Source organism: Amphiura filiformis, chromosome 5 (assembly GCF_039555335.1).
Source record: "Amphiura filiformis chromosome 5, Afil_fr2py, whole genome shotgun sequence".
NCBI classification, from domain to species: Eukaryota; Metazoa; Echinodermata; class Ophiuroidea; order Amphilepidida; family Amphiuridae; genus Amphiura; species Amphiura filiformis.
Window position 1 is genome coordinate 67,805,626 of NC_092632.1, and position 25,723 is coordinate 67,831,348.

The following is a 25,723-nucleotide window of genomic DNA, read 5'->3' on the forward strand; positions in this document are numbered from 1 at the left end:
GATTGTTTTTTATTTTTTAGATTGGCACAGAGCTCCGTACGCCTCCGTACAGTCGAGCAGAAAAAGCTGTAAAACTGAACAGAATTAGTTCAGGCAGTATCACAAAAACGCACGTCTCGTGACGTACGACGCCGACGGTAAGCTTATCAATATCATCATCATGCATTGATCAATCATCATGTTTTATCAAATAAAATGCATGCCATGCTGCATCAGTGCATGATCAGCAGCGTCGCTCAAAAATCGTATTTTGTTCTCATACGTCAGAACGGCACCGCTTCGAGTTGACTTGAATTCAACTCCCAGCGGTGCTGCCGCCGCGGCAACACAGTGGAGTGATCGATATATCGGCTAGCCGCTGGTCACCGCTAGCATTTTTGGTGCGATTGCGCAGTGAAGTAAAATCATCTTCAAAGCGGCAGGAAAGTATGAAACGTACTGCTAGCCGTCCAGCGCATATTATTTGCACACGCTTCAATGCACACGCTTGACATCGCGCACGTATACGCGATGGTTAAAGCTGTCAAAGGAACCTTGGAAAAGATTATAGCGCGCTTAATTGTCTTTTAATCCCAGAGTCGTGGGTTCGAGCCCCGCAGGAAGACAGAAGTGGCTCGAGAAGGTGCAGGATCCAGGATACTTCCGTGAGCGATTTGTGACAATATCTAATTGGTCCGATTTTTGATGAGCAGAATCCTGATGCCGATGAAATCAAGTAATAATTACGATATCTAGGAGTCGTTTTTTTTTTTTTTTAATTTTGACCAATTTTTTGAAATTTGGGTGAAAATCTGGCTTTTTTATGATTTTTTTGAAAATTTATAAGCATTTTTTGACCATTTTTGGTGAGTGCAAATTTCTCAAAGTTGGTCAAAATTCACAAAAATAAAAAATAGCTCCTAGATATTTTAATCTAGTTTTTAAAAATTAATAAAATAAAAAATTTGGCCCAAGAATTTTTTTGTGATGTTTAACGAAAAAGAAGTGGGCCAAAAAAACATTTTTTGGGATTTCGGGCCAAAATGAGAATTTTGGCCCAATTTTGACCTCAGATGAATTTATCAAGTCTTTGTCATCCTAAGTATACTTTTATATAAACACAGCCAAATTAAAGTCTCCACATGGCAAAATAATTTAAATAATAATTTTCTATACACTTTCCTTGAAGGTTGATACCAAATTTGATATCAAAAGTTTAATCATCGTAGCATGTACAATGTAGGAACCGTTGTTTGGAAATTTGTGCAATTTTAACAAGAGCACCAAGGGTGCTGTAGCTCAATTGTTATTTGAAATTTGACGTAAATATAATGTTCAGATATGTATAACCGTTGAATATATCAAATTGGTTTTTTTTAATATACTGGTATTTAATTGTGTTTATAACATTTCTTTATTTATTTATGTCAAGAATATTGCTAGTTGGTTTTATAAAAACGAGTTAGGGGCTGTGCAATAATTATTTCCCCCCCGGGGGGGGTAAAATTTCCAAACGGCCCGCCAAAAATCGCTTGCCCCCCCCTCTCGGCCCGCCAAAAATCTTTGCCCCCCTTTGAACATGCCAATTTTTGGGATCCCAATTTGCAAACCTTAAATGGTCTAGGAGGCGAGTTAAGCGCAGTGGTAATTCCTCGCTTTGCACCACTGAGGTCCCGGGTTCAAGCCCGGCGCGCCCCCAAGGACTCATGTGCACTTGGTTTATCCCGATCCATGCTCGCTCTCGCAGGTTTTCTCCGGGATCTCCGGTTTCCTCCTGCTTTCAAAATCGGTGATTAGTTGTTTCGTTATCAAAAACTTCCTTCACCCAATGGAATTTGGGGAGCTGCAGAAAATGGGTGGATGTTACAATCTAAGTGCGGATAGGTTTTGCGCCGGGTTCGCTGCAACTAGCCTAGTTGATGCGATCTGATTGTGATGATTCACCACGCAGCAAAAATTACAGCGCTTTGAATCCTCTGGAAAAAGCGCTATATAAATTCCGAAATTTATTTATTTTATTTATTTATTTATAGTCTAGATGTATGTTGCGAGCGCAGCGAGCAGGAAAATTTGCATATTTAAGCATTTCCGTACTGTTTTCCTAAGCCTTTTTAGAGCGTTTTATTAAAAAGACGCCCCATGAATGTGTGCCAAAAATCGCTTTCCCCCCTCTCGGCTTGCCAAAAATTGCTTGCCCCCCTTTTTGGGTCGCCAAAAATTTCTTGCCCCCCCCCCCAATTTTACCCTCCCCCAGGGCTCATAATTATTGCACAGCCCTTAACTCTCAACATTAACAATAAAACTAAATAATATAGTATTTGGTGCATCTCACATTCTTACCAAGTTCAACAATATGACATGCTTGATCATACAAATGAATTCAAGTATCTTGGTGTTACATTAGATCCACTTCTCATGGTGGGGATTGTAATATCCAGGATATCATATACCGCGCGTCACTAATGTATCAGTAATCGCCCATCACTTGTTTACGATCTTGGCAGATCAAAATGGCTACTATATAAATGTAAACAGAATATTTATATCGGCGTTTCGTGTCACTTTATCTTGCAAAGTCTGGATGTGAAAATGGCGACGAGGATAAACTTTTAGCATCAAAATAAGCAGCAATAGTTCGTCCGTCAACTGAGGCAAATTTTCGTGGGCTACGTAAGCAATAAGCAACGAAAATGGGTGAGCAACAGCAAGCGACAGTAGTGACTGAAACCAGAAACTTGAAGATCAGCCCATTCACACACGCAGATGATCAGATCGGCATCGGAACTGAATGGCAAGACTGGTTGGAGGAACTAGAACGCGAATTTCGCTACTTCAAAATCACCGACGCGACTGATAAAGTGGATGCATTAGTCATATATGGAGGTAAAGAACTAGCAAGACTCGCAAAAAGCTTACCTAATCCAGCAGAGGGAAATGAATGGGAGAAATTGAGACAAAAGCTTAACAATTACTACACGCCAAAGAAAAACAAGCATCATGCCAGATATGTCTTCCTTGGAATGAAACCAGAGCAAGGGGAAACCATCACATCTTATGCAGCAAGACTTAGAGAAAAGGCGCATGACTGTGAATTTGGAGACAACGAGGAAGAAAGAATTCTAGAGCACATAATCCAAACAATTTCTCATAAGAAACTGATTAAAGATACCATCAGCAAGTCATGGAATTTGACACAGTTCTTGACAGAGGCAGCTCAGACAGAGAATATAGCAGCACAGATGCAAGACATGAAGAGTACCTCAGCAGTCAACAAAGTATTCAGAAGCGGGAACAGAAGCAACAACAACAGACCATGGAAACCCAAAGAAAACAAGCAAGCATCAGGATCAAGTAAAGCGCAACATGGGAAACCGTGTGACTACTGTGGAAGACAACTTTCATCCTGAAGGCCAAGACTGTCCAGCGTACGGGAAGAAGTGCAGGAAATGTCAGAAATGGAACCATTTCGCAGTTGTTTGCAAGGGAAGTAAACAGAAAGATCACAGCTCAGCATCAACCTATAAGAAGAAATATGGGGAGAAGAAACACAGAAGCTGTGTGAAGAAAGCAACTCAAGAAGATGGCAACTCATCAGATTCATCTACCAGCTCAGATGATGAATTCTTCAACCAAGCTGCTGAACATTTGAACCAAGTCAGACGTGAGCGAGTGAAGAAGATAGAAGATCCAAATGACAAGCCAACTACAGTGCAAGTACAACTTGATGATGTGAATACACTAGTTGAGGCAGACACTGGCGCAGACTGCAACCTCATGGATGAGCACCAGTTCAAAGCATTTTCACACAGATCTAGCGAGAAACCACAATTGAAACCCAGTGGAGTGAAACTTGGTGGCATACAGAACAAGCTACAAGTGAAAGGAGAGTTTAAGACTACAGTAAGAAACCACACCAGAGGGATACAGACTAAGTTTATTGTCGTCAGAGGAAGAAATAACTCGCCACCATTGTTGTGCAAGAAATCACTTGAGAAACTAGGGATGGTTGAGCTTAGACCTGACGGATCGTTAGCACCGACAAACGACCTGAGGATCCCACAGCACACACTGAAAGTCAAGTCAAGCATGGACTCAAGTAAAGGAACTGATAAAATAACAGATAAATACAAACAAGTATTTAATGGAGTAGGCATGATTCGGGATGTGAAGAACAACATAGACATTTACGCTAAACTACATATGAAGCAAGAAGCAATACCAGTGGCGCAGAAACCCAGATCTGTACCATATTATCTACAGAAACCATTGAGAGAGCACTTAGATCAATGTCTGGAGAATGGAGTCTATGAAGAAGTTCCACCTGGAGAACCGATAACATGGTGTTCACCGTTGGTAGTACAGCCAAAACCAAGGTTTAGCAACACAGCAAAGGAAGATCTTGGACCAACCATGATTAGAGCCAGCATTGACTTGAGAATTCCAAATAAATCCATGGAAAGAGGCAGAATCACCCAAGCTACAGTTGTGGAAGATTTCACACACAAATTTCACCGCTGCAAAGTATTTTCAAAGCTAGATATGAGATCTGGATATCATCAGCTACCACTAGATCCAGCATCAAGAGAAGTTTGCACATTTAGCACACCGTGGGGAAACATGAGACCTAAGAGACTTATCTTCGGAGCAAAGTCATCACAAGATGTGTTCGACGAAACCATCTACAGGATCTTCGGAGACATACCGAACTGCCTAAACCAAAGGGATGACATGTTACTAGGAGGAGAGACCCTAGAAGAGCATAACAAGACACTAGAAACCGTCTTACAAAGAGCCGCAGATTTTGGCATCACCTTTAACCCAGAGAAGTGTTGTTTTGGAGTAGAAGAACTTGACTTCTATGGTTACAAGTTTACCAAGGATGGACTGAAGCCAGACAAAGAGAAAGTGAAAGCAGTACAGGAGAGCAACCCACCAGAGTCCAAAGATGGAATCAGAAGCTTCCTTGGAATGATTGGGTACCTGTCCAAGTTCATCCCAAATTACTCAATACTCACAGCACCGCTTGAGAGAGCTCACCAAGAAAGATACCAAGTTCAAGTGGGGACAAGAAGAGCAAGAAGCATTTGATAAGCTGAAGCAAAGCATCACCAATGAAGATACCATGGCATATTTCAACCCAGCAAGACCAATAGTTGTGAGAGTAGAAGCAAGTTACCATGAAGGTATATCAGCAGGACTATTTCAACCTACTGAAAAGGGACTGCAACCAGTACACTTTCATAAGTCGCTCATTAAATGACGCGGAGAAGAGATACAGTCAAACAGAGAAGGATGCATTGGCAGTGAAGTGGGGCAAGAATAAGTTCAAGATGTATCTACTTGGAGCACCCAGATTTAGAATCATCACAGCACACAAACCACTACTACCACTCTTCAATAAAGCGACAGCAAAGATACCGCCCAGAATTGAGAAGTGGGTCATGGATATGCAGGATGTGGATTATGAACTGATCTATGAGCCTGGTAAAGACGAAGCTGACCCTATGGATTATTTGTCAAGACACCCACTACCAGAAACAGAGTTTGATGACACAGAAAAAGTGATCAAGAAGATAGTGGAAGAAAGCACGCAATCATACTTGACAGAATAAAAGAAGAAACTGCTAAAGATGAACAACTTCAGAATCTGAAAGCAACAATCATACAGAATGACTGGGAAACAAATAAGAAACACCCAGAGATAGCACCGTACTATGGAATTAAAGAAGAACTTTATACAGCAGAAGATGTAATTCTTAGAATGGACAAGATCATAATTCCTAGAAATCTACAGAGAAAAGTCATAAAAGCAGCACACAGCTTAGGACACTTCGGAATCACCAAGACTAAGCAGATGTTGAGAGAGAAGTATTGGTTTCCGACCATGAACACGATGGTAGAAGAAATCATCGGACAATGTTATGAATGCAGAGTAAATTGTTAATGAATAATAAATAAATGAATGGGCACCAAATATCTTCAGGTATAAACTGACAGGAATATTAGCAGTAATAAATATTTGTCTTTAGGCATGTTCACACAGCTTGATCAAAGCGGCTCTCGGACAAAAACTTGGGGGGAAATCTACCATGTGAACGCTCTCAAGGATTCCAATTACTAAGTTTACCCCAAATTTATCTGTGTCTGTTAATTAGTAATACATAAATGTAGGCTTCAAGACATCCAAATTGCAGCTGCATTGCTGAAAAGCCACCCATTTTTTTTCTTAACTATCTGTTTCTGTGGGACAGGAAATTGTTGGAAGTCTCAGGGAAAATCTTCAAAAGTTACCCATTTGGGCTACCAAACCATGAGCTTGGCAACCCTGATTACTTTGTCCTTGTCAAGCACTTGAACAAACACTCTACTGTTGACATTAGGTTTTAGTGGTTTATGCATATTTAGGGAGCTTTAGAATTTTACAATCTCACATAAAAAATAATTACTATGTAAAACTTTCCTCACAAATATCTGAGAGGTCTCTGCAAAAATACACATGCTCCAAATCTAAACCTCCATAAAACACAGTAACATCATTGGCAAAGCTAAAATGTAAACATGTAACAGATGACTTATATTGCTTAAAACACCAAGGTTAAGCCTGGTGTAGCATGTAAGAAATCTAGGAATGAGATTATTCGGGGGGTTCTCAGTACAAATGACCATACGGGACGTGCCGCAAATATGGGTAGCATTTTCAGCCTCTTGGTATATCAATGACCCCTTTTTCAAAGCCTATTTTGGTATATGAATGGGTCTTTTTTTCAAAATTTTCTCAATTTTTTTCGGAAAATGGCCCAATTTTTTGTTAATTTAGCAAATATTTTCAAAATTTTCCCAAAATTTTGGAAAAATTTGTAAAAACTAGGACAATTTGGGTTAAATTCGGCCGAAAATTTTGACTTTTGGTATATCAATGGGTCCAAATTTCTTGAAAAATTGGTATATTTATGGGTCCACTTTCAAATTCTCAGTGGCACGTCCCTACCAAAACCAAACTTGAGTACCCCCCCAGATTATTCTTGTGAAACTGCACAATTTTTCGTGACAAATTGCTCGAAAAAGCACACTTCCTGTCCATTTTTCCCAGCAAAATAAGTAACTTTCATGAACAAACTTGCAAAGATCGCCACCTCAAATTACCAGCTCCATTACTCAAACGATGTAGCAAGAGAAAGAAAAAAACATAGAGAAATTCGGATCATGCCTATAGTCTCAATTTGCTTTGCAAATTGAGCTAAAAATAACATAGGGAGTTGTATATCGCGGCGGAGCTAGTGCCAAGAATTACGTCACCTGAATTGGCCGGCAGGTTAATCGATTATAAAGCACTTCTACACGCATCTGAGAGGTCTAATTTCAATATTTGATCAATAAATCAATAACTACTTGTCTTCAGTCACTGAAATTCCAGTGTAGTAACTGGATTCCTTGCCCCTAATATGTGACTCGATCAAGGGAAATGATTCGGATGTCGGCATGTCGCTAATATTGATTTTGAGTTATTCGCAAAGAAAGTGTTCAAATGCTGAAAATTGTTTTCTATTGTTTTCAGCGATTGAAAAATTGATGTAACTTCACAAAGAAAAGTCATATCAACATGGGGTTTTCAGTTTCTGAAAGCTCTAAATGTCCTCTTTAGAAACATTGTAAAACTTATTTTCGATCAGGGTCGACATGTGACTCATTCCCCTTGATCATGTCACATATATACATAACTTTTTTTACCGTACCAGTGTTTTATTAGTTTTTGAGAAAAATGCAAAAAATAGTCACAAATTTACCTTAATGGTACGTATACCATGCATGCATGTCAAAATGCAAATCAAATACCCCGCTCTTTTAATTGTGCGCAGGCAAGTGTGCAATGATTCCTTTACGGGTTGCTTCGGGCCACATACTAAGCCGATACCATGCATTGGCTTTTGCGTGGTCAATTCATAATTTGTCATTTTTAAAATGGCACAAATTTCCAAACAACGGTTCCTATGCTCACGATGATTAAACTTTTGATATCAAATTTGGTATCAACCTTGAAGGAAAGTGTATAGAAAATTATTATATAAATTATTTTGCCATAAACTCATCAGACTCTGATTAAATGGGGATGGAACTAGTGGAGACTTTTTAATTTGGCTGTGTTTACTTTAGACCAACAATTTAGCAGTTATGAGGCCCAAAAGTTTCCATAATTCTAGGATTAAGACCAACATTAAGGCCTTGGTTTGGCTCAGAAAATGCTAGATTTGGGTGTTTCAAGCGTAAAAGAATATTTTGTTTTGAAAAAGAGCAAAATCTGCAAGGTTTTTCACCCCTTTCCCAACTTTGACTCGCCATATCTCGAAATGGCTGAGTGCGACTTATGGCGGGGTTCGTCAGAGCGGGTCACAAATATATGTGATACGATCAAACAAAATGAGTCGGATGTCGGGAATATCGATTTTGAGATACCGTATAGGCAACAATAGTATTAGTACGGTATTCAATTTCAACTTCCTTTAGTGTTCTGAGCAAATGACCATATCTCTGGAACCATAAGTCTAATTATGATGGGGATTTTAGCAAAATAAAGCTCTGAATGGCTCATGTAATGAAATTAAAAACTGAATTATGATTTTGATCGACATCACTCACATCAGACTCATTTAGCTTGATCGCAGCACATGTATCCACAGAGACCTTCTTGAGAAGGACTGCCAAAGTATGGTACCTTGTTGGTAATATTGGGTTTTTAAGATTTTTAAACACTTTTCATCTACAGATATCAAAATGCCATTTCTTCGACTACTCTGCCCTCCAGGGAAATTGCAACCAGCCAGTAATGGTATACTACTGCAATATATGCACACAGGTGTTGCCCATACTTTGAAAGTTCACCCAAAGACATTCATCAAGAATAACCATAAAAGTGTTCAGACATTGCAACTGAGTCAACATTCCTATCAGCATAGAGTTTGTTGTTTTTCAAGTGATACGTATGGATTGGATCGACTAAGAGCTGATGTTGAAGACTCGTTTAGTGTTGATGATTCAGATGATGACAAGCTTGTACATGGTGTCGCAGTTGGTAAAAGTGGCAAGACTCTGGCATTTCCATTTTGAATCCCAATAAACAGATGCAAAGTAAGAATACAGATAGCAATGCCAATGTAGAAGGACATGAGTTGAAGTTATCTCAACAAGGTAGGTTTTGTAAGATGTGCATTTTTAGTTCTTGTATTAAATTTTAAAAAATAACATTTTAAACTACTGCCAGATGAATACACCTGGGAATCTGCACCAAGATATGACTGTATGTATGTTAATAGTTACTAAAACTTGTGTGATCAAATGAAATCAATGATTTTTTTCAAGCAAAAACAAATTAAATGTTAGATGAGGACTTTGGATGAGATGTCCTTTGGACCTAATTTAAGGGACATCAGGGGAACATTTCAAGTCAAAAAAGTCCTACCCTTTTTATTGGCCTCAGTCATTGTATATCCCATCTCACTTCTCTGTCAGATATTGCGTCAAATTGTGTGTATTCCCGACACATTTGGGTGCATTCATAATACATTTGGGTATATTCCTAATACATTTGGTTTATTCCTAATATATTTGGGTGTATTCTTAAACATTTGGATGTATTCCTAATTTGGATGTACAGGGTGTCCCAGAAAAAATTACCGAGTGAATAAAATTGAACGTAAGTCGAGAATTAGACATCAGAATCAAATAATTTAAAATGTAGCGCATAGCCTATTTTATTGTGCATCACGTACAAAAATTTTGTTTGATTCGGTCGACTGGTTGCGAAGAAATTAACGATTACATAATGCGCGCATCAATGCAGTTCATTCCCGGTTTCATCACAGGCGCTTCCTAAAGTTTGTGTATCTCATTGAATTTAGTCCACATTATCTATTTAATAATCTGACGGTGTTATGTTATTCATGCTTTCACTGAAGATGGATAACAGTTTGTCCGAGAAAACGTTGATTTCTGTAATTGGAAGCTTTCCAACTTTAATTCTTTAGGTTGTGCAAATATATTATATTTTAACTTTCCAAAGAACATTTTGAGCCACGAATGACAATGATCAAGCGCTTACAGTTTACGTTTGATTTTTAATACCATGCAACATTTAATGTTGAAGTTTTAAAAGATTTAAACTTTGCATAACAATTTCTATGAAATATTCCGAAAACTTTAATGTGTGTGAGAAGCCAGCTGGAATTCTTTTATGCAATAATTCTGTATGCAACATTTATATCAAAACGAAAAAGATATTTTCAAGTACTGAGCATCATCTTACATGCAAGCTTTCATTTTCAATATCGTGCAGGTTTTCAAATTTGATCAAAACCTAATCTAATGTTTTGCAAGAAACAGATTGTTTAAAAAGAATGAAAAGGATTTCACAGAACAAAACATGAAGCCCATTGAGTTAACCACTATAGTGCGCGTTGTGTTGAATGGTCTTTCTTTCAAACTTGGAATGAAGTGAATTGACGCATGCGTTATGCAGACTCAGTACACCGGTCGATCTTACCGTTTCCGATGTTGATTAAGATACTTCTTGCATCGATCCCGAGATGCGGAAAAAACCAATAGTCATTTTGTCCCACATAAATGAATAAATAACAAAAACCCCCCCGATCCCACGAGAAGACACAACCATTCGGTGACGTCACACACGATAATCACCCTTATCCTCCTTGGTTTCTAGATGAGATAGGCGTGTGGATTTTTCTTTACCAACGCTAAGTATCATTACGAACCAAAGGACCGAGATATACAGTTTGTTTGTTACACTGAGGTAAAAACCAACCAGTATAGTCGCTAGGGAGATAGTTTTGACGACATTTTTCGCTAGAAAAGTGACAAAAAGCGATCCAAAAACTTAGCTTGTATGTGTGTTTCCGTTCATATCGGGACACACGTTTTCAAAATAGCCGCCCTTAGGGCGCCATTTTATTTTTGTTCTCACGTAAAACAACTATAACAGACTAGTAAGTTACAATAGATGTTTGTACAGTACTGTGTATACATGTATGGTGAGTGATTATCGCTATGTTTATGGTGTGCTCTATCGTTATATCTTTCAGTACGCGTCTGATGACGAGTTACTGCTAAGAGTTCGGTGGGTTTCCGAAGGGACCAGCCTGACAAATCTTCCCCAAAAGGTTTTCAGTTTTTCATCCCTTTGTATATATATTTTTTTTATCATACCACTACATCAGCGTCAGCCACTGTGCGTGTGGGTCTGTTTATTGGGCTTGAGCTTGTGTTCGGGGGTAGTGCTGTGCGCTCCCGATTACTACAATGTCTAGGCCTTGTCAATCATGCCCTTCCCTTGTGCCAGAGTGGGACCCGCATCCACTCTGCTACTCCCACAGGGATTGCTCTAAATCAAATAAGTGTGCTTCCTTTTGCATAGGCTTATCGGACATCCACTTGAGGATTTAGAAAGTAGCGCTTCGTTTAGGTCTTCGACACAGACAGAAGACGAAGACTAAGAAACAGAAGCCTACAGGTAAGATTGATATGGTAGGTACTAGCGAGGCCGGCAAGGGCCACGCTAAGGTAACCTCTGGGGCTCCGGTCCCGGGCAAGCAGGCGGACCCTCCGGGGACTGCTAGCGAGCCCGAAGGCCTAGCAGCCAGCGAAAGCACTGACTTTACGTCTAAGCTAGTAGCAGGCAGCAGGGCGGTACTTGCCCTAACAGGCGAGTACCAGTCTACCAGTGAGATCTCTAGCGAGCTTCTTGCAGGTGGACACCCGTCTATTGCTGGCGAACGAGCGGGTCTAGCACCCGCGAAGTAGCCGGCGACGGACAGTATGCCAAGGGTACCCCGGGCTTGCCTGGGTTGAATCCTAGCATACAGCGTGCAGCGGACTTGCCTCGGCCGGTCTGTAGCACGCAGCGTGCCAGTGGAACCCGGGCTTGCCTGGGTTGATCCACGACACGCAGCACGCCTTCGTTCCCGCAAGGGTCGAATGAAAACGTGCATGGGTTTAGCAGAGACGATACCGGGGCTAACGCTTCAGGTGTAGTCTTAGCAGAACCAACTGGGGTTGTCACACGGCAGCGTTCCATGGTGGGACCGCCGAGTGATTCCCTGGGCCTTGGAATGGCTGCCGGCTGTCCTCCGGGACTGGCTAGCGGCTATACGGGTTGGGCTCGCAGTCTCTCACGGGACAGCGACCCAAGTGCAAACAGTGGCAGCTACCGAGGCGAGCTACGGCTTGACTTCAGTGGTAGCCACTATGCACGCGCCCATAGCTGCCGTGAGTGGTCCGCCACACACAGCGACCTTGGGCGAGGCTCAAGAGGTTAGGGTAGGTAGTTTGAACAGCCTGGCTGATCAACAACCCACTTATGTCCTCGAGAGCCAGCAGAGCGTGGTGATCCATTACAGTCAATGGGTCAATTACCCTCTTATGATCGATCACTATCTATTCAGCGGAGCATGGCTCCATTGATTGATACTGCCTATTCAGGTAGCGAGGTGACTGATCGAGGGTATACACGCTCAGCTACCCGTGATACTAGGCAAGCTCCTTTTAGCCAAGGGACAGCCAGTATAGCGGGGTACCCATACACACGGCTTGATCCTCTAGCGGGGAACGCTGTGAGGCATGGGTACAGTGGTACGCAGCCGGGAGCCCTACCGGGCACCTACGCTACAACCACGCAGGTACCGCAGTACTCGTCCTGGTTACCACAGTCTCTGTGGCAACAGGGGGAGGCGGTACTGGTACTGCCGTTCCATGGGGTTTCCCTGGTGGCGGATCCTTTCAGGGTCAGCTACCAACAGGGTATGCCCGTGGTATCCGCCGCAGGGTGGTTTCTTCCACGGTCTTCCACCGTGGCAAGTGCCGCCTAGCGTTGGGCAAGCAGTACCACCAGTTGTTACCCAACCCGGCGGCGAGTGGCTAACCCTGATACAGCTCAGGGTAGGCCGCACACTGCTATGGCTAGGGCGACAGCAGCGAGAGCGTCACGGATCCCGGGTGCTATAGCTAGCATCTCGGGGTCTAGCGGGAGTACTCCCTCTTCTGCTGGTGTTCAGTTGGCTAGCCACACGGTGGCGACACCTCCCTGTCCACCTTCAGATGCCCGTCGTCAGATCTCTTCCTCATCAGAGAGTGAGTCAGAGTCTGAAGGCGAGGGAAAGGAGTCGGAAGATGAAACCAGTAGCGACTCACAGTCTGATGAGACTGTGCAGCTAGCTTCAGGTATCCTTCCCCGCTTCCCGTGAGGAACTCGCTAGCAATGGTCTGCCTGCGGACACCGCTGAGGTGATGAGCCGTGTGGCCCAAGGTTTGGGCCTGGCTTTCTCTCAGGAGGAGTCCGTTCAGGAGGACCAGGGCATCTTTTCAGTAGGATGCCCAGCTAGCGGCCCACACAAGGGTCGCCCAGCACTTGCATTCCCGGCGGACCTCAAGGGTAGGTTTAAAGTGGGGCTGTCAGGCTCGCTGGAGCTTGACGCCGCTGCGTGCTTGCACGCTTCCACTGCGTGTTTCGCAGGAGGACTCTGAAACCTACCTCAGGGTCCCTGACATGGATCCAGACGTTGCCAACCGCCTGCCGCTAGCGGCCAAGGCGCACGGGTCGTTCTCCCCCCCGTGGGAGGAGGAGCTAAAGCTCATCGATGAGCGAGCACGCTCGCTTATCAGAGTCTCTAGCGTCGCTACCACGCTTGCCGAGCACCTCGGTAGGAAGGTAGCGAACGACCACGGGGCCACGTCGGAACTCTTCCGCGAGGTTAATCTGTTAGCGGTGCTAACAGCTAACCTCAACGAGAGTTCTATGGGCCTAGCCCATAGGATGTCATCTCGCCGCCCGGGAGAATGCCTGTCTGTCCCTCCAGTCAACTTACGGCTCCGACTTTGCTGATGCAATGAAGAAGTCAGACTCGGTGGGACAGGGGCTACTCTTTGGACAGGCCTTTTGCGCTACGGTTGAGGACCGGGCAAAGAAGGCCACCAATGAGAGCACTCTGAAGAAGTCGGAGGCTGCCCTGACCAAGGGAAGGGCAGTAAAGCGAAGAAAGAAGCACAAGAAGAAGAAGTCTTCTAAGCGTTCTTCAGCGCCAGCTCCGCTTCAGCAGGACGCCAGCACCACAGACTACACCCGAGCCCGAGGCTACTCCAGCACCTCCCAAAAAACTGGGAAGCGCAAGAGTAGTGCTGGACCGTAGGGCAAGCCCCCTAAGAAGAGCCGTGCTTCGAAGGGTGGAAAACCAGATCGGTCCTGAGGGCACGGCGGTCGACAGTCCATGCCGGCAGGTTTGGACTTCCACAGGGATTCCCCTGTGGGCGGCCGCTTACTGTGCATTACACGCCCAGAGATGGCATGCCATCTCACCGGGCGCCTGGGTATTGTCAGTGGTCAGTGGGGGTTACAGGCTGGGATTTCCCAGCGCCCCCTCGTGCGCCGGCACGATGCAGAGGTCGCCGGTAGTGCCGCCAGACGGCCCCCAGCGTCGGGCACTACTGTCAGAGGTCACTCAGCTTCTCACGAAGCAAGCGATTGTCCCGGTCTACCCCCCCTTTCACCAAGGGGTTTTGGAGCACGTTTTTTCTGGCTCCAAAGAAGACCGGCGACTGGAGGCCCATTCTGAACCTCAAGCCGTTGAACGAGTTCATCAGGCCCAAGAGGTTCAGAATGGAGACTCTCGCTTCGGTGCTAGCCTGCCCCATCAAGGGTATGTGGGCGGCATCGCTAGATCTCTCGGACGCATATCTGCATGTTCCGATCGCGCCTCAAGATCAGAGGTTTCTACGCTTCAAGGTACAGGGTCAAACTTACCAGTTTCGATGCCTGCCATTCGGCTTGTCCACCGCCCCCAGAGTGCTTACACTCCTGGACAGGGCGGTGGCAGCGTACCTGAAGCGCAGGGAGTCAACATGTGTTGCTACCTGGACGATTGGTTCATTTACGGACGCACCCGCTGGAGACACAGTGTCTCGTGGAGTTAGTAGTCCGTGCGGTGCGGGACCTGGGATTTCTGATCAACGTCAAGAAATCCAATTTGGTCCCGACGCAGACCCCACTATTCTTAGGGGCCCAGATCAACCTCAAGGAGGGATCGCGGTGCCCTCACCCGAGAGGGTGACGAACATGGCGAGGGGTGCCCGACTCTTGGCCGAGTCAGAGGGGCACCCGCTGTGGCATGGATGAAGGTTTTGGGCCTTATGGCCAGTATGGTAGACCTCGTGCCGTGCTGCCGCTTTCACATGAGGCCTATACAACTACACCTTCTAGCCTTTTACAGGCCCAGTCGTCACCCAATATCCCTCGCGGTTCCGATGTCGGAGATCGCGCGAGAGGAACTCTGGTGGTGGACCCATCAGCCCAATTTGACTCAAGGTGTCAGGTTTCCTGCACCAGCGGTAAGGCCACGTAGTGACGACCGGCGCGTCAAAGCTGGGCTGGGGGGCCACATCCACGGGACTCAGTCTCGGGCCTATGGTCGGCCACGGAGACGGAGTTCCATATCAACCTTCTCGAACTTTGGGCAGTGGAGAGAACTCTCCAGCATTTCGAGAAGGTGATCGTGATCTCATATCGTTGTCCAAACAGACAACACAACCGTGGTGGCCTACCTCAACAGACAAGGGGGCACCAGGTCACCACGGTTATGCCTGCACGCACTTCGCCTGATAGGGTGGTGCAAGGCCAGGCAGATTACGTTGAGAGCGATGCACATAGCGGAGTCACCAACATCCTCGCGGACGATCTGTCACGAGGAAAGGTGTCGGGACCTACAGAATGGTCCCTTGCTCCGCAGGTCGCCCAGACGATCTTCGAGGTGATGTACCACCCCTCGATAGATTTGTTCGCATCTCATCGAAATCATCAGCTGCCGGTGTATTGCTCAAGGGTCGCAGACCCACAGGCATTCGCCGTGGACGCTCTGTCCGTGAGACTGGGAGGAATGACTGCTTACGCTTTCCCCGATCTCACTGCTCGCAAGGGTGGTGACCAAGATCGGGAGGGAGGATTGCAACGTCATTCTGATAGCACCGTTCTGGCGAAACACCTGTGGTTTCGACCGATGGTGGATCTACTAGCGGCTCAGCCGCGAGTACTCCCCGAGTTACCAAATCTACTCCGGATGCCGGAGGAGAGGTACCAAGTCTACCACTAGAGCACCTGCAGTTAGCTGCATGGCCCTTATCAGGAACGTCGGCGGAGGGAGGCTTTTCATCAGAAGCTGCTTCTCTCATCGCCGGGGTAGACGAGAGTCTACCCTCCGTGCGTATAGTCAGCGTTTGGCTCCCTACTACGCGTGGTGCGATGAGAGAAATACATCTCCCACTAGAGCCCCTGTGCCTCTAGTGGCAGATTTTCTGACAGAAAAGTTCAGGTCAGGACTTCAGCAGGCAACGATAGCCAACTATAAGTCAGCCATTCTCTCGATTCATCGGGGATTTGAAGACGGGTCGACTATCAATTCAGATGGGTCCCTAAGTCTTCTTCTCGACGGTATGTTCAACGGCGCCGCCGGAAAGGAAGGTGGTCCCTCCATGGGACCTCAACACAGTCTTGGAGTATATTAAGGGTCCCCTTTTGAGCCCCTGTCAAAAGCGACCCTTAAATACGTCACTCTTAAGGCGGCCTTTCTTCTGGCGTTGGCTTGGACGGCGCTGCTCAGAGTTGCACGCAGTCTCAAGTCAGCCTCCGTGTTACTAACAACGGAGCGACGCTGTTTCTTCGCCCGGATTTCCTTGCAAAAAATGAGCGAAGTACATTCCGACACTCGCCCCTCTTCCTCCCCAATATTGGGCAGGGTTCGCATAGCCGAAGACAGGTTGTGGTGCCCGGTGAGGCGCTACAGCACTACCTTGGCGAACACAAACCTTAAGAGGGGCTCATGACCGCTTATTTATCACTCACGCCCAGAACCGCACGGTCCAGCCGCTAAACAGACTCTGGCACGGTGGCTGGTCCAGGTGTTAGGGACTCGGGCAAAAGGCGCTCGCCCCAAGGCCCACTCAACCAGATCTATCTCATCTTCGTGGGCCTACCATAGGGGGTCCCCATAGAAGAGATTTGTCAGGCTGTGTCTTGGAAGAACCCGTCGTCCTTTTCCACGGTTTACTACAAAAACGTAAACCAACGACCAGGCGATAAGTTCTCCAGGGCTATTCTGCGGAGATAATATGGTGGTTGGGTATCAGGTGTTTTGCCGACAATCAGAATTCCAACATGGTAAGAACCAGTGTTTCTATTCTTAACCACTGAACTTTCAGTTCAGGGGTTTTTGTCTGTTCACGTAGTCTTTCTGTTCCCCGGCCGTGAGGGGGGGGAAATAGTTTGACCTCGCGATTACCATGCTACCCACTCTCCCGATCCTTATCAGATGCTGGCCAATCTTGTACCTCCATCCGTCGGTTACTTGCTAGATCGATCTTTCAGATGTTGATGCAAGAAGTATCTTAATCAACATCGAAGCGGTAAGATCGACCGGTGTACTGAGTCTAGTCCCAAACAAAAATGTTTGGTAGACTCATAACCGTGCGATCTTACCTTTCCGATATTGATTATCCCGACCCGACCGCCCCTACAAGTTTGGCGGTAGGGGCTGCCCAAGTCGGATAAGGGGTGATTATCGTGTGACGTCACCGAATGGGTGAGTCCACTTTCGGGGATCGGGGTTTTTGTTATTTATTCATTTATGTGGGACAAAATGACTATTGGTTTTTCCGCATCTCGGGATCGATGCAAGAAGTATCTTAATCAACATCGGAAAGGTAAGATCGCACCGGTTATGAGTCTACCAAACATTTTTGTTTGGGACTAATCGCCCATTTCTTCGCTATCAGTCAACCGATTCCAGTAAAACTGACGTATAGGATGCAGAATAAGATGGGCTACACGCTGATGGTTAGATTTTTGGATTCTAATGGCTATTTCTCGACTTACGTCCAAATTCATTCGCCCGGTAATTTTTTCTGGGACACCCTGTATTCCTAATACATTTGGGTGTATTCACATACTTACACATGCAGGTTTGAGAGACAACCCCTTTTTATTGGTCTTAGTCATTGTATATCTCACTTCCCTGTCAGATATATTGAATGTATTCCTGGCACATTTGGGTGTATTCCTAATTTCCTTTTGGTCTATTCCTAATACATTTGGGTGTATTCCTAATACATTTGGGTGTATTCCTAATACATAATTGGATGTATTCCTAATACATTTGGATGTATTCCTGATACATTTGGGTGTATTCCTAATACATTTGGGTGTATTTCTAATACATTTGTGTGTATTCCAAATGGTCACATGTCATGAATTGGTCATCTTTTGTGTAACATAATGTTAAATGATAAAAATATCACCAATTTTGATTCACTTCAACACAACTTTTAATGAATACATTTTAGACCATTATAAGTATATATTTCTGGAAAGCTTATATTACAAGGATGCCAAATCAACAAAGTATAACATCATAATACAGGGTGGGTAAGAAATATACAGGGTGGAAGATCAACAAAATTAGCATCTTTCTTGTCATGGTAAACCCCATATTTTCTTTTTCTGAAAGTTATGTAGCTCAAAATAAATATGGATTCAGAAAGACATTGCATGGGCCCTTCAAACAAATTAGGAAGAAAAACGTTTGGTATCTCATGCGTTAAACATACAGGGTGGTCAAAAATTGTAAAATAAGTTTAGAATTTGTATGACATTATCAATTAAAACTTTTTTCCTCCATGTCTGGCACTAAAACTAATAGCATAATTTAATTCCTCATCAAATTTCCGTGTACTTTTGAATAAGCAGGGTGTCTCAGGCAAGAGATAGGCCATTTAGAAATGTCGGAGCATTACTTGTACACTTTGTACAGTAACATATAGGGAAAACTGTCTTAATTAGCATTTAATTAAGCAATTAATTAGTTACATCTTTTGTTACAGTTGATCTACTATGAGGTAGATCTACAGTCCAGGATTATATATGTGCAATTTGTGGTCCATGCTAGTTGTACTTTTTAAGATACAAAGGTTTGAAGTTTGCCATATTTTCACAATTTTGTGTACAATCCTATGGGGCTCACCCGCCCCGGCTCACCCGCCCCGGCCCCTCCATTGACACATGTTACATATTGAAGTATATCTCTCAAAGTAGTTGTCCAATTGACTTGGGTTTTTTTGTATTTGATAAAGAACATAATTATCTACAAAATGACACCAAACTTTCTACAATAGGTATTATACTTTTAGAATAAACCAAGCTTGAAGTGCGAAGAAAGCGTTTTCATGTTACGGCCCCTCCATTTTTGGGTGACCTATTTGTGACATGCGACCAAATACATTTGGGTGTATTCCTAATACATTTGTGTGTATTCCAAATACATTTGGGTACATTTTCTAATACATTTGGGTGTTTTCCTAATACATTCGGTGTATTCCTAATACATGGGTGTTTTCCTAATACATTTGGGGGTGTTCCTAATAAGTGTATTTCTAATACATACATGTATGAGCATATTCCTACATTTGGGTGTATTCCTAATACATTTGGGTGTATTCCAAATACATAACTTTGTGGAATTATGGATAGATATTTTCTCTTTTCTTATACTAACATACTGTAGCTACAAAAACAAAACTTCCAAGTGTGACAAAGATCCTAGACAAAACCAAGCCTTGGTATCAGCGATTGCTTCTCAAGAAATGGGAGAAAAAGATGATTAGTGAAATGGGGGAGGAAGGTTTTAAACGATATAAACAAGGTAAGATAAGATTTTAGCTATTGAACATTTTGAAAGAAAGTGATCAAAATTACACTGATCAAATATTGTGAATTGAAATTGACAAAAAAATACAAAAATGTCAATATTCTTAAGGGTAGATGAGGTATTATTGGTCGAAGCAGCAAAAAAAACTGATCTTCATTATCTAAATCAATTTATTATTGAAAAATAACACTTTGGAGTTTTGCAAATTCTGCAAATCATATACTTTGAAAACTTGCTTGATTTATTGTGAAATGAGGTATGTACGTTTTACAAAAGAGTTGTTGTTTCAGCTTTCTTTACAACATAACTCAAGAACCACAGGACCTACAAAAGTATGTGATTATATTTGAATTCTTCTACATGCCTGCTATGAAATGATCAATGCAATTTTTGCCAAAGCTCACTGCCATTCACAAGATGCTGTGAACTAACACATTGCAACAGTTGCTAACCTTAAATAGTGTTTGAAAAATTAAGAGTTCATTGTAGGTAAAAAAACCTTAAATTCATTGACAGGATTTACAGGCAGGGCATCATAACACTGTATTGATTGCATTATGTCTCAAAATCTAAAAAGGTGAATTGAAGAAAGCTTGAAATTTTTAGAATTTATATTAATGACAGGTTTCCTTTTTGGTTTGTTTGTTTATTTATTTATTTGAATAGATTTTTGGTTGGTTTGTTTATTTGTTTTAATAGAAATGTTATCACAAGGCAAAATGCATCATAAGAGCATAGAAGCAGTTTTGCACGGCATTCCTGAAAAAGAAATCACAGTGACTCCTGAAACGGCTGGATACTGGAAGAGTATGAAACATGTGTTAGGTGATATTGAGCAGGTTGAATGTATGGAGAGAAGGATTGTACACCCAGCATTAGATTATCTGGGAATTGTAGACTGTGTGGCAAAATACAAGTAAGTGTTTTACTTCTCATCCAGTTGTTTGAGGAACAATTATATAAATAACTCTCTCCACGCCGGTGCTGACTACAGACTACACTAGGAATTTCAATTGAATGAACACAGCTTTCAACAGCTGTACACGGTCCAACTGCAAACGTATATCGCATATTTCAAACTACAACACAAACACACAACTTTGGATACAATACTATCCAATCACATGGTTGGATTCACTTCTGCATTAATTTAACAATCCGAGTCACACACGCTGGCGTGCATCGGGCAGTGTACGCAAAAAATCATCATGCTATGTCCGGCTATTTTCATTCAATTGAAATTTCCACTGTAGTCATTGCTCACATCACACTAAAGTATTGATACTATGTTTTCTTCATCATTTATATTAATAAGCCTTTCACATAAACCATACATGGTGATGTATTGATAACCTGAAGTACTAAGAAGAACCTCAAATCGTGCAGTGTCTAATACTTGTATGTCAGGAATGTTTTATTGAACATAGAAGATTGGTCATATTTTACAATCAACTTCTATGAGATTTTATTTATTTTGCTCAATAGCATCATCATGATTGTGAATTGTACATTATTTTGATTCAGGGATCAGCTTTGTGTGATAGAATGGAAGACATCAAGGAAACCCAAGTCAACTCTCAAACAATGTTATGAATATCCCCTACAAGTTGTGGCTTATGCAGGTGCTCTCAACTATGACCCTACATTTGATCATCAGGTAAGATACATTTGGGTGTATTCCTGATACATGTGGGTGTATTCCTAATACATTTGAGTGTATTCCGGATACATTTGGGTGTATTCCGGATACATTTGGGTGTATTCCTAATACATTTGGGTGTATTCCTGATACATTTGGGTGTATTCCTGATACATTTGGGTGTATTCCTGATACATTTGGGTGTATTCCTAATACATTTGAGTGTATTCCTGATACATTTGAGTGTATTCCTGATACATTTGGGTGTATTCCTGATACATTTGAGTGTATTCCTGATACATTTGGGTGTATTCCTGATACATTTGGGTGTATTCCTGATACATTTGGGTGTATTCCTGATACATTTTGGTGTATTACTGATACATTTGGATGTATTCCTGATACATTTGGGTGTATTTCTAATACATTTGGTGTATTCCTAATATATTTGGGTGTATTCCTGATACAATTTGGTGTATTCTTGATACAATTTGGTGTATTCCTGATACAATTTGGGTGTATTCCTGATACATTTGGGTTTATTCCTAATACATTTGGGTGTATTCCTAATACATTTTGGTGTATTTACTTATCCCTTACCAGTGATATTGGTTGTTTAAGGTGGTTATGGAGGCATTATAAAAGTGCTCTAAGCATGTTTGAAACAGATTTTAATATTACACTGATCAATATGCCTTTTGTTTGGAGTCAATCGGACATACGGTTTTCAAAATATATCAATTTATATTTTCTTTGTATCTTATTGTTTTTATCAATAATCAATCAAGTTAATGAGCTAAAATGACTGGAGCAGCTCATTAACATATAATTTTGCCAATATTTTGCTAAAATCCATGCAAAAATGTTCAGAATACTTTTATTTTGCATGATTTTGCCTGAAACTTGGTCAAAGTGTTTCTAATATGTTCTAATGTATTATATAGTGAAGCCGCCCCTAATTTGCACATTTGCATAATTAATTAGCATTTATGCAAATTAGCTCATTAATTATGCAAATATGCAAATTAGAGGGCGGCTTCACTATATAATACCTTAGAACACATTAGAAACACTTTGACCAGTCCAAGTTTCAGGGCAAAAGTATGCAAAATAAAAGTACCCTGAACATTTATGCATTGATTTTAGCAAAATATTGGCAAAATTACATATTAATGAGCCTTTCCAGTCCTTTTAGCTCATTAACTATATTGATTATTGACAAAAACAATAGGATACAAAGAAAATATAAATTGATGTATTATGAAACCGTATGTCCGATTTGCTCAAACAAAAGGCATATTGATCAGTGTACTACTACTCAAATAATCTGTTTAAAACATGCTCAAAGCATTTTCTAATTTCTAGAAAATGCATCCAATACCACCTTAAAATTTGAAATAGTAAAAGAAATTAAAACTAAAGGAGTCCAGACTCTGCTATTTTTTATGTAGCTCATGGAGGGCAAATGAGAGTAATCTACGCATTCATTTGTCAAACGTCGGACCAACTTCAATTTTAAGCATATGCTGGATTGCATTCTACTGAGTGTGCCAATAACTCCCGAAGTGCTACATACACTCAAATGTATTAGGAATACACCCAAATGTATTATGAAATACCCCCGTAGGTATAAGGAATACCCCCAAGTGTATTAGGAATACACCCAAATGTATTAGGAGTGCACACGAATGTATTAGGAATACATCCAAATGTATTAGGAATACACCCAAATGTATTAGGAGTACACACGAATGTATTAGGAATACACCCAAATGTATTAGGTATAGACTCAAATGTATAAGGAATACTCCCAAATGTATTAGGAATACACCCAAATGTATTAGGAATACACCCAAATATATTAGGAATACACCCAAATATATAAGGAATACACCCAAATGTATTAGGAAAAATTAATTAGGAATACACCAAATGTATTAGGAATACACCCAAATGTATTACATGTAGGAAAATGAATTAGGATACAACCAAATGTATTAGGAATACACCCAAATGTATTAGGAATACACCCAATAGCCATTAAAGGTAGCAGCTTTATAGTCCAAAAGTACCGTACACTTAACTTATTCTACTGTTTGAAATGTTAACATTTCAGATCAACCAAGCACTAATAGTAGTTGCATACAAAGATGGGAAACAGGCACACATACATAGGATGTCAACCAAGGATTGTGAAAATTATTGGAGTCAGTGGCTAACCAGAATCTTGCAGTACAGAGAAATCATCCAGAAAGAGGAAGCAAAATCAAAGAAGTAATTATTGGCAATAGCTGAGCTGAGCTGAGTAAAACAATCAAGCAAAACAAGTTGTTTGTCATTAGCATCGGCATGAAATTCCTAATGCATTGTGAGACCGTAAATCTTTGTACAACTGAACTATAACCTATCAGAAAAATTGTTTTGTGTGTGTGCTTAAAAAATGTTTTACTATAAAAAAATTTAAAGCACAAAAATGTTATTAATTACAATATTTTTGTGGTTTTTTTTAACTTTAAAAGTAATGCATTTTAAGCAATATTTGCAAGCTCAAAAAAGCTATATTTCTGATAGGTCAGAGTTCAGGGCCATAGCAAGCCAGGTAATTTGAGGAATTACTGAGCCAAAATCAGGCCATTTGGGGGGTGGGAAATACTTCATTTGGCGCACTCAATTTCCAAAGAGAGTAAACACTGCCCCCCTCCCCATTTTTTTTTTCATCCGGGGATGGCAAAGAGTTAAGTGTCATTAAAATGACTAAAAATGGGACAAAAATTGACAAATGGGGAAGAAAATTTGGCTTGCCCCACCCCAAAAAAAAAATCATGGCTATGCCACTGCAGCTGTACCAAACCATCCCACAATGCAACAGAATTTTGTAATGCTGATATTGCTTATTGGATATGAAATGAAATTTGCTGTTGCTGTCACAACTCATTACAGGGATTTTGACAGGATTTGAAAAATGGTCAAATTACATATCATCAGCCTGCTACGCTAATTGCCCAAGTAATTTTTACATGTTTCTCATTTGCAATTTTGGTTTTCTGAGTAATAAACCCATAATTAATCAAATTTTCAGCCGCATTCTTCATTAACTTGTCGAATACATCAAAAGAGATGTATTCCACAAGTTAATGAAAAATGCGGCTGGAGTTTTTTTATTAATTTTGGGTTTATTACTCAGAAAATCAAAATTGCAAATGAGAAACATGTAAAAATGACTTAGGCAATTAGCGTAGCAGGCTGACGATATAGGAGATGGGAGGCTGATTTTGCAGATTTGCCACAGAGCTGACACTCTACACCTCCTTGATCCACCCCTGCATTCACACATTCAAACTATGCATTTTTTGTATTCATTTACTGTGCCTGTCACTCATTCCAAGTTGGTGTAAATTTAGATTTTTGTGTTAGTCTTTTTCCGGGGTCATTATCCCCAGAATATCACGTATATGAGTTACTTCTAAAACAAACTTCAATTCCGAGGAGTGAGATTGCATCCAAACACCACGGGAAAGGCAGTGGACTAGATCACTCTTGATCAAACAGCCTAGATGGCGAACAAAAATTAAATTAATATTTGAGAACATTTAGAGTACTATCCTTTCTTAAGGTACACATCAACTGCTCAGTGCCAGAAGTGGGTGAGTGCGATAGCTGAAATGTGTACATGTAGAGGAGTATAATACTGTGTGTGAATTTCCAAATATTCAAAGTGCAGCTATTGTACTTACCCACGTCTGGCACTGAGCCGTCAACTTGTTGGATGCTCTGTTTTTTATTTGTCACCATGAAGCATAATGCAATGTGCAGTTGGTAGACAACAAAGGATTCAGTCTACTCCTTGCTTTGTATTCTTTTGTATTCATTTACTATGTCAGTGGCGTAGCGTCAAAGGGGCACAGGGGGCACATGCCCCCCCAATCGATCTCAAAAGACCAAAAATGCTGTATTGCGCAGGTCAGCAACCAATCACTCCACGCCTTTGTCCTGACATCAGACGCAAACTAAGTTCTTTTTAATTTGGTCTTCAATTATAATAGTATTCATTTACTGTGGCTGTTATAATAATTCTTTCACATTATTTTGCTGATGTACCACATATAAATCGCTGGTCGCAACACATAGTGGCAAAGAACAATTTTTCCAAATTTTCTATTTCACATAGTGGCGTAAAGGTTTAGAGCTAGCTATATTCTAATAGTTATTCCTTTTTAACTACCTCGGTATTAAAGATACAGTTTAAAATTTTTAACCTTAAACTTCAATTTCAAATGCAATCAGGCCAATGAAATATAACAGTGGAGGAGTATCAACTCCATTATTTGTAGGATATTCTTCAAACATGTTTTCTCAG

At 41.8% G+C, this 25,723-nt stretch overlaps 1 protein-coding gene across 3 annotated transcripts; it reads left to right on the plus strand.

Moving 5' to 3' along the window:
- The first annotated feature begins 5 nt into the window (after positions 1-5).
- Positions 6-23,793, plus strand: LOC140153602 (mitochondrial genome maintenance exonuclease 1-like). 3 transcript variants are annotated; one of them, XM_072176386.1, is made up of 7 exons: positions 10-137; positions 577-715; positions 8,741-9,162; positions 19,584-19,721; positions 20,427-20,643; positions 21,252-21,384; positions 23,483-23,793. In XM_072176386.1, exons 3-7 carry the CDS (start codon positions 9,096-9,098, stop codon positions 23,642-23,644), a joined length of 717 nt encoding a protein of 238 aa, XP_072032487.1. In that variant the 5' UTR covers positions 10-137; positions 577-715; positions 8,741-9,095; the 3' UTR covers positions 23,645-23,793. The 3 variants fall into 3 exon arrangements, with proteins under 3 accessions (XP_072032488.1, XP_072032487.1, XP_072032489.1); XM_072176387.1 differs by lacking the exon at positions 577-715 and having other exon boundaries at positions 6-137; XM_072176388.1 differs by lacking the exons at positions 10-137; positions 577-715 and having other exon boundaries at positions 7,545-9,162.
- The last annotated feature ends 1,930 nt before the right edge of the window (positions 23,794-25,723 follow it).